The sequence below is a fragment of the Columba livia genome, chromosome 1 (genome assembly GCF_036013475.1).
Source record: "Columba livia isolate bColLiv1 breed racing homer chromosome 1, bColLiv1.pat.W.v2, whole genome shotgun sequence".
Lineage (NCBI taxonomy): Eukaryota > Metazoa > Chordata > Aves > Columbiformes > Columbidae > Columba > Columba livia.
Genome location: NC_088602.1, coordinates 178,170,629 through 178,180,892, shown reverse-complemented (window position 1 = coordinate 178,180,892; position 10,264 = coordinate 178,170,629). Strand labels below are relative to the sequence as shown.

Sequence of the window (10,264 nt, the reverse complement as noted above, 5' to 3'; positions counted from 1 at the left end):
TTGGATTAACCTTCTCATGCTGGGCGTGGAAGTGGCTACGGAAACAAAAAATGAGGGACAAAAGGTATGGGAAAGCAAAGACTTGGGCATTCACTGCATATTTGGTAAACACCTAACACTAGGCCACTAAGTAAAGAGTGATGCTAGCAGGCAGACATCCAGTGCCTTTTGTTTTCTTCTGCTACACAGCATGATACAGATTTGTGCATCTACTGTGCAAATATCCTCGTCCAGGTGTATGCACACTGTTTACACACAGGTGTGGGAAGACTGTTGGTGCTACAGACTTGTGGGCATGAAAACTGAGAACGTGTGCACACACATGTGGTAGCAGGAATTCAGACAGTGCAAGATTTGCAAACTTACTTTGGCACAAATATCTTCAACCCACTTTACCAGTAGCTGTGGCATGACCACACCCACTCTTAGAAGCTGAACATGTTTAACACAGTAGATCTAAAGATATGAGTTTTAGTCAAAGAAAGATGAAAAAATGGAACAGAAGGCATCTACATATGCAACATTATCTACAAACATAATTCATGCTTTTCATTCTTCATACACTAATGTGGGTCAGAGACCACACAGCAGCATATTTTATTAAGTCATGTGCAAATAAGATGCATGATACCTGCAAACAGCATGGAGTTTCCATTTGTAAAAAGGTACAAGTAACAGTACAAAATTAGAATGCTTACTGCTCATTTCAATAAAATGAAGTCTGACATAGAAATACATAAGCTGTATTATTTACACCATTAATTTACAAAAGATATTATTTGCATTAAACAAAGCTATAAAATAATTAGAAATATAGTATTTTTATGAGGAATGTTTCCCTGTACAAAAATGTAGAACATTTTGGCAATTATGCTGTATTTGAATAACAATGCATTTGCTTCTTCTGTATTCATAGCATGATGTGGTTTCTTTCTTTCATTCTTCCTTTCCTTATTCCCTTTTTAAATAAAATTCAACACTGAGGTAGTAGCATGTCAAAGTATTTCTTTGGTTCCAAAAACCAGTGGCAGGTCCAAAAGGAGCTATGTATCCAAATCACAGGATTGGAAAGTAGAAGTCCTAAAGTTTTCAAAGGACTGTTTGTAAGTATAAATGCTGTTTTCTCCTCTAGAAACTGTCCTTTCCTTTCCATCTTCATCTGCCTCTGCATCAAAGTCCAGCGAGGCATGAGGATTATTATGGGAGGTTTTTGGCTGGCAATTTGCTGTCTGTTTACAACTTGAAAGAGAGTCCAGCTGAGGCCTCCATAAAGGCTTTCCAAATGTTCCTGAAAGACAACAAATGAGTAAGTAAGTAGAGAATTACTGATGATCACATTTTTGTGTCTCACTAAGTGCTGCACATTAAAATGCAAGCCAAGGATCAACACAAGCGAAAGTTCACCAAGGTGAGATTTTATTTAACTGCTATTTTACCCTTTAAAAGAAAATATCCGCGTGATCACAAGCAAGATTCTGCTATCTGAGACATCAAAAACATTTCCAAAGTAAATGTATAGCCACACACAACTCCATTACTTTTGATTTCATGACTACTCCTATGCCCATTTTAATTTGGGGAGGGTGGTTAGGGAGGAGGTAAGCACACAACCAAACTGCAAACACATTTTAAGACGCTTTCTAATGCGAAAGTCACAACAGTGTCCCTATTTTGTTCTTCACTGAATGACTGGCACATGTATCTGCCATGCAGTTCAGCAAAAATAAATAAACAAAACATGTAGGGTTATCTGACATCCCCCCACTGTGCAATCTGAATGCTAAAACAATCGTTTTCTGGCTAGCATCTCCCATTTCTAATAAAGGTTCCCACCAGCCAAATTCTCCACTCACACCTGTTCATCTCTGCCCACAACTGGCTAGAACAGACGTAGCCCAAAGAGAATTTGGCATTTCTGTTAAATCTTTGTTAATAATTATTTGGATTTGCTAGCCAGAAAATAATCGGTGTGCCTGTCACTCTTCACCATTGGGAAGGTGTTAGTGTCAACACCTCTGCAAGAAGGGCCTTCGCTTTTTTCACTGAAGAAAGATATGGCTGTTGCAACTCACAGTTTCTGTATGTGATACTCAAAACACTTCTTTTCAGAGGAGAATGTGCCACGGGCTGATTTTGAAAAACTCAGTTTTTATTAATAAAGTAACGCTACAATCATTAATAAGCTTTGCACCCAAAAAAGCCGAACTTTTAGTTTTGCTTACTTGCTAGAAGCAGAGGTTTCAAGTAAGACTGAGAATATTAAAAATGTATTTAGACAAGGTCCATATTTGCATCAGCAATTTGCAGAGCAATTTTGCTCCTACCACAACATGAAAGGATGATCCTCACAGCACCAGAGCTACAAATGAATCCTGTCTTAAAAAAAAATTCCAAGCTGTGAACTTTCTGGCTCATGTATCAACAATGATGTTAAAGCCAGCTGTCTTCAATTGTGACTGCAGAAGCAAAAGGAGGGTTGAATTTGAAGGCAATGATGCTGGAGAAGCAAATTCAGAACTAAAGACAGGAAATCTATGAAGACTTCTTCCACAGCCACCACCTTCAAGATCTAACCATAGGCTCTTTGTGTGAAGAATGCTAACGATTATGAAGCATCCAAGGCAATTATGATGCAACTTGGGTGGGGCAGTAGATCAGAGAACTGACAGGAAAAGTAGCTCTGCCTAAATTTTTAGGACAGAAAGGGGAACATGAGCCCTCAAGCTTCTGTTAACTCCTCGGTGTACCCACATACAGTAGAACTACTTTCTGCAGGAGACATGTGGTAAAGCCCTATCTGCACAGTCCCAGCACAGCAATAGCGGCAGGCAGCCAGGAGGCCATGTGTAGTTCCAGGGCCTCTGACAGACGTCATGGCATCTGCAATGTTTTAAAGTCCAAACATATGGCTCCTTCCCTCCCCACCCCCTGAGAACAAAGAGCCCAGTGATGCACATTCTCCCAGGTCCCCTTGCAGAGCCAGCAGACCAAGACCTTGATCAACCACACTGACACACCAATGGGGAGACAATCCACAGTACCAGGGCTGCACCTGGTGCTCAGATATCGCAGGGATGAAAGCAGTATGTAGGCTTATGTGAATTTTCAACCAACCAACCCAACACCCCAAATTTAGGCACCTTTAAAATTAAAGCAACACTTTTATCCTTCCCTCCACCTCTCCCTGCAATCTGGATTAAAACTGTAAACCCTGAATTAAGCTTCAGGAACTCTTTCGTCATACACTTCATGAGGAAAGAGGACAAAGATGGGGTAGAGATCACATTTTTCCATAGTGCCATACTTTGAAGGGTAAACAGTTCTGGCTCGCTGTGTTACATATCCTCATACACTGGAGTTCAAGTCTCCCCACCTGCCCTGAGCCCTCCTGGAACCTTACACACCCTTTGCCCGTCAGGCAAAACTTCTGGTGTGCCTAAAGTTTATTAAGGTGCATTTAAGTAACTATCCTAACATTTATGGGAATCTGCCAGCTATATTAAGGTTAAAGGCAAAACTCACACCACTGAAGAGATTTTTATATAAGCATGAGTTATTAAGATCTCCTGGTGATCTAAATATGCTCATTAAGCAGTTTTTCCTGTTCCTGAACTTTAAGCATCTGGGATATTTTATCTAATAGTCCTTACAAGTCCAGTTTCCTGAGAAGAAGAAGGCGGCTCACAGTTACACCTGAACGGGAACCACCTCACTGGACTACCATGTTTAATCCGAGGACTCCTTCCCTGTACGTCAGTTCTGCTTCTGACCAAGCTCCAAGCTGCTCCTTTTGCAACACAGGATAGGGGCCATCTCTTGGCTAACTCCCAGTAGGATCCAGAAGACACCCTGAGTTCTAGCGCATCCAATTGTCCTCATGCACTGCAGCAGAGAGCGAGCCTACATATACAGTTCAGTTTTGTGAGCCTTAAAAAAATAGATACTGCAGTATAACAAGGTGCTCAGGGAGGAAGAGGGGAAAACAAAACTAGAAGACAAGAAAACATGCAAAAGGTCGAGGACAACTCTCAAAGGGACTTTCTTCAGCTACCTCCTGTATCTTCTCTCCTCTTTTCTAAAGTACTTACATTGCACATGCTGTATTATCTTATGAAATTCATGGACACTTGAATAAAGAAACCCATGCAAAACTTCATAAAGTTATTTTTTTCCCCAACACTAGCTATATGAGCATCTAAACACTACTACAGAATTACCTGTTGTTAGACTGGAAAAGAAAGAGCTGAAAAATCAGTTTTGTTTAGTGTTGGAAGTAGGCAGTAAGACAGCAAGGACACCAGCAGCTTGAATGAAAACCAACAGGTAGAACATACCCATGAAAGTGCTGTTACTGATAACAGATGAAGGTTCCAAACTTCTGTTTAGATCAAATGTATCTAAGTTCAGATTTTTGCTTTTTAGTCCAGTTCCTTCATTTTGAGTATAAATGGTATTATTCAATTTGCTACTTGTAGCCTGCCTCCCAGTAATGCCAGCACAATGGTCAAAGGGATCTTCCAGTGAAGGTGAATATTGATAGCATTCTTTTTTCTTTAAATATCCAGATTCATAAGGGTCCAGGCATGCTGTTCTTTGGTCAGAGCTGCAACCTAAGGAAAATGAAAAATTGTTTTTATATAGATTCATCATAGCACAAAATCAAATCCGGACTAAAACTCCCCCCCTACTCCAACTTACCTGCGCTGTATGCTTCAAAGGCCTCAGAGCCATATGTGCTTCCTTTTAAATACAAAGTCCCTGAAGTCCCCAGATAATGGCAGAGGAATGGATCTGCAACACCCTCCAAGTCTGTTTCGCTGCCATTATCTAGATGGCAAATGCCTTAAAAATAAAATTGACGTGTCAGCATCTGGTCTTTTATTACATTTCAGCTTACAGTTTCTTAGGTTTTGTTCTTTTAAGAACACCAACTGTTCAACTAAATTTCACAGTGTATTTAGAACTTAAGTTTAACCTAACCTTTTGACAAGAACTCTAATACTAGCAAGTATTCAATTAATTAACTCGACAGAGAATGTATGTCACACTTTGCTTTTTCATACAGTCCCTGGATGACAGAAACAGACCTAACCACAGGAATGAGAACCAGGGGCTTCCTTCCTCTAAAGCATTGGCAGCCAGACTCGCGCTCTGTCACACAGACACGTTTTGGAGCACAGAGTGCTCATGAGAAAGTCCTGGGTGGAAGAGTCTGAGGGAGTCACAAGCTGCTTGAACAGCTATACTGACTTTCAGCTTAGTGGTTCCAGAAAGCTACAGACATGGTCTGTGCTTCCTGCTCCACAAAGAAGCTGCTCTTCTCACTACTCTGCAACTACAGAACTGTCTCACCACTGCTCCATTCCCACCTGGCCCAAAAAGCCTGAAGGTGCCTTTTCCTCCCTAACCCAGGTATGTTCTGGATTCTCAGGGGCCAGATGTACAAATATTGAGTACTGCAGCTTTTAACCTACAGTCACCTTAAATCCTTTATTGACTCTGACCCTAATGACTTTTCCATCAGCAAAGTTTAATCAGTTATACTACGCTAAAGTTACAATGGTATTACCAGCCATACCTACATTCCATCAAAAGCATCCTTTTCAAAATATCACAGAGGAAGACATGCTGTTGCAATTCCTCTTGGACACTCTTGTTTTGGAAATGTGATCATTAGTTTAAATTTACCCTTGAGAGGGGACAAAAACTTCACGATTTAAGCAAAACCATAATGTGATTTGGATAAACAGAATCAAGTTTCTATTATTATCCCATTGAAGCAATCCCAAGCAATAAATACCACATCTTCTCTTCAACTTCAGTGAAGATGATTCTTTAATGTTATTTCTATTAGTTAGAAAGACAATAGCCAAACTGCAGCTACTCAAGCAACGTGGAATATCTGCTTAACATTTTATACCTACCATTACTGTCCCTCTGCTGCAAAAAATACCCTCCCATGGAAGATGTGAGGAACTGATGATGACTGCCATTTTCAGATGAACCATATCCATCCTGCCTTTCAGCCAGTGTCCCCTGAGATGACAGGTAACTTGGAATGTCAGCAGGCAAATTTGTTTCATCTGTTGGGAAGGAAAATACACACAAAAGCCATCAGCATACTTCAGAGTTTGCAGAAGCATTTTTAAACTTGTCAGCAAAGTGCTGAAGGTAACAAGCAATTCATTCTTCTGACGCTGAGTCAAAGCATACAAATGTTCCTACAATAAAGTCATTGCAAAGCAACCACAAACATTTTTTTTCCTTTCCAAGGCAAACCCTCAGTTTACACACCTGTATTTGTAATGCTGCAATCTTCATTTCTTCTTCTGGTGTGGTAGATGATGACCACCCACACCAAGGAAGTGCCCACCACACAGCAAACCACAGCTATGATCACAATGCCAACTGTGGCCCATCCATCATCATCAAGTGATGGGGCAATGTTTGGAGGAGAATCACAGGTGGGAGTAGGAATTACATTGAGACGGATGTTGCCTCTCTCTGTTCCAAGTGTATTAGACATTTCACAAGTGTACTTTCCAGCATCTTCTACATCAGTATCCACAATAATTAGTAACTGATTGCCTGCAGCAAAGAAATGTCTTTCTGTTACCACGAGAGGGCTGTCATCCTTAGTCCAGTTCAGTCGAGGTGGAGGGCTACCACCAGCAATACACTGCAAGACCGCAGTTTCCCCCTTTGTTACAGTTCGATCCAACAAAGGCCGCAAAAATGATGGTGTTTCTGAAAAGAAAGCATAAGCCTTATATTCTAAATGACCTTGAAAGAACAGGAATATGTCCTTGTCCTTCACAGCTCAAGAGGAATAGCTAAACTGAATGCATCAGTAAGGCCTAATGAAGCTTACTCTCATTCTCAGGAAAAACACGCTCAAGGAATTTGAACTTATGAGCCTGTAGTTTACTTGTCAACTGATCAGACCTAGACGCTTGATGACCTTGGAAGGTAAAATGGCCAAACTCATGCTCAAGGTTGGAGAGAACTACATTAAAAATGGCTAAAAAAGTCATGAAATTATAAGTTAAACAAAACCTCCTCTCTCTAAACAAAAATAACAGTACTCTTTTCCACCCCCTCTCCTCCCACTGTATCAGACGTTATGTATATACTGAGAAACACAACTTTTATCATTTTGTATCATAACAGCGATTGTGTGCTGGTGTACATATTTCTGATCTATACGCATCAATACAAATTATTTCAGAAAATTTATATGTCTATACAGCACTTTTGTAATAATGCCACTTTTAATCAGCTGTCGATTTTAAAAGTGCTCAGCAATAGTTTCATTCTTTAAGGAGATTATGCCACTAAGGATTGCCAATGTCTTACCTAGTACTGTTAACGTTGCGTTAGCTGAAATGCTTCCAGCAGTGTTTTGAGCTGTACAGCTATAAACACCTGTATCCTCGATCTTTACGTCAACAATAAAGAATACATCATCTTCGGGCATGACATGCATGCGTCTCTTGCGTGCTGCAGGAAAATCTGTTCCACCATCTTTCTGCCAAGCAATCTGTGGAACAGGATGCCCAACTGCAGCACATTCCAAACGTGCCATTGCCCCGGCACGAATGGTTAAGTCCATGGGGATCTTCGTAAAGGAAGGCAGCACTAAAGAAAAGTTAGTGACAGCAAAAATGAATACATGAATTTTTTTTTTTTTGCACAGCATTTTCTTAATACTCTTCTTGGGCTAAAGATGCAGGTGAAGCATACAACCTAAATTTATCGGTGGGCAGCAAAGGGAAAGGGAGGGAGCTGCGAGACCGTTTAGATCAAAATCTCATTTCTTCTTACACCCTCCTACATGACCTTTCCCTAGTACCTTGAAACAGAGTATACACTTCACCTGTGAATAAAAGATTAATGTTTTCCCATCTTGTTACCTAGATTTGTCAGATTTACTATGAACTGGGTTTGTTATTTGTTTTTTTCCTATACTATGGTTCAGCACAGTGGGGCCAGATGTAAAACTGAATGGCGATGTTGGAACTAGCTACATTTTAAGAAATAATCTCAATTTATTGAGGGATTTTCTAAAAGACACAGATGATGAGAATGGAAAAAAAAACTGTGTTTACCTATCTTGATTAAAAACATTCTACAAGTCCACAAGCGAAAAGTAACATACTTACTGTTTACTGTAAGTTTGGCTTTGACAGAGTATGATGAACCAAAATGATTTGAAATAACACACTGGTATTTCCCTTCATTACTGAATTCAACATTGCGCAGTCGCAGGATGGTGGTGTACTCCATCACTTCACCACCCTGTGCCCGAAGGTGTGCATAATTCTCCATTTCAGCATCTTGCAGTAATTCATTGTCTTTCTTCCACGCAAATGTCATTGGGGAATCACTGCTGCTGGCTGCTGAACATACAAAACTCAAATTTGAGCCTTTGATTGCTGACTGGGTTTCTGGCTGGACAGTGATCTGTGGTTTAGGAAAATCATCTGCACAGAAGGGAGAAAAAGTGACACAGAGAAAGACAAAAAAAAAAATATATGTGAGGCCTGAGGACTCTTTCTAGGAAGAGTTTGTAAGCCTTGTTTTATAGATTTGATAGAAGAGTCAGATAAGTATTAATATTTATAAAATGGATACAGAATGCTTTTGTTTTAAATTTTGTTAGCCTTAGGGAATTTAAAGATGCCATATTTATGAGTTTATTGTGCCAAGTCATCTCTTATTGAAGAGCAAGCACATTTAAAAGCAGACTGTGTGCACAGTTTGTTCAACAGCAGCACTGAAGAGGGGAGAACTACCCCCTGACATCCCTAAGAACTATTCTGAATGTCAGTCATGAAACCTACCCTTCATCTTCATAACACCTCAGGCTGCTGTGAGTTTTTCTTTATTGAAAGCATCTTTCTTCTGCCATTGAAAACTGAAAGTTAAAGTCGAGGGTATTCCCCAAACCCACAAAAAACAAGTACATACAAAAGTCACTGTTCCAGTGATTTGTGGCTGTTTTATCCACCTTACTAACACAGCAGTGCTGAAGATCCCTTAACCAGGCAGAACACAAGAATTTCAACACATTTGTTTCTAAAGGTCCCTTTACTATTGGAAAGTTACCTGCAAAGTGCCACTTTGTGAGTTTACAGAATTAGTTGCCTTCTGAACTATTTATTCTGTTAACTCTGTACAAAATGGAACACAGGAGGTTCCACTTAAATATGAGAAGAAACTTCTCCTCAGTGAGGGTGACAGAGCACTGGAACAGGCTGCCCAGGGAGGTTGTGGAGTCTCCTTCTCTGGAGACATTCAAAACCCGCCTGGACACGTTCCTGCGTAACCTCATCTAGGTGTTCCTGCTCCAGTTGGGGGTTTGGACTAGATGGATCTTTCGAGGTCCCTTCCGATCCCTAACATTCTGTGGTTGCATGTACAAACAGAGTAGGCAATTAAATGCTTCCACTATCAAATCCAAAAGCGTTATCCTATTCCCAGCTTTCAAGATGTCTCGTACCTCCTGACAAAGACAGAGGCCCAAACTTGAGAGGGATTATGGGAAAAGCCCTGTGCCTCAAACACTCCTTTACTTCCAGCCCTGCCTGCACTGCAGAGTCAGGTTTTACCCAGCCGCTTTGCTTCCTTCAGTCTCATTTGTTTGGGAACAACATACCAGGGTCAAAGCCTTATTTCCTTGAAGAACCTCTATGCTGTGTGTTACAAAAGAAAATGAGACGTGCAGACAGCCTGAACTTGAGCTGCCTGCAGAACACTTGCAAGTCTGGAGCTGCGCTCCTGCCACAGGGCAACACAGATCCCCCATCTGGGACACTAAGCAGGGGCCCTTCAGAATCTCCCAGGACATTTGGTTTTTATGTTTCATACCCAATCCTCTGTGGCAAACTGAGTTGATGCTATCACTGACTTTGCACAGGGATAACTAAGTAGAACATTCGTAAATAAATTAGCCTTGTGAAAAGACAGACACACTTCATTCTTTTTTAGCTGTACTATCAATACAATAATAAAATATTTTAAAATCTTAATTATGTGGCAGGAAGGGAGGATGAAAAAGCCATTCAAATAAGCAGATACTACAGAATACAGAAGAATGCTCTAGGATAAGACTGGCAATGTGTTTTGTCAGAATAAATGGAGGGTGTATTTGAATACATGTGTCACAGATACATAAACACATATACACACAGAGGCATGCAATCTTTTTGAGAAATATATTTCTCATTTTATAGAAGCCACTTGACTACTATGTAACAGAAAA

At 40.4% G+C, this 10,264-nt stretch overlaps 1 protein-coding gene across 1 annotated transcript in view; it reads right to left on the bottom strand.

The window, feature by feature from the left end:
- Positions 1–546: 546 nt before the first annotated feature.
- The window catches only part of LRIG3 (leucine rich repeats and immunoglobulin like domains 3), a 42,624-nt gene continuing 32,906 nt past the window's right edge, over positions 547–10,264 (bottom strand). Inside the window, exons 13-19 of the mRNA XM_065048593.1 lie at positions 8,163–8,483; positions 7,357–7,638; positions 6,295–6,747; positions 5,925–6,083; positions 4,699–4,842; positions 4,335–4,610; positions 547–1,288 (exon numbers count right to left, since the gene is read on the bottom strand). Of these exons, the coding sequence (XP_064904665.1) occupies positions 1,044–1,288; positions 4,335–4,610; positions 4,699–4,842; positions 5,925–6,083; positions 6,295–6,747; positions 7,357–7,638; positions 8,163–8,483 (1,880 nt within the window). The 3' untranslated portion in view covers positions 547–1,043. The remainder of the gene's footprint in view (positions 1,289–4,334; positions 4,611–4,698; positions 4,843–5,924; positions 6,084–6,294; positions 6,748–7,356; positions 7,639–8,162; positions 8,484–10,264) is intronic.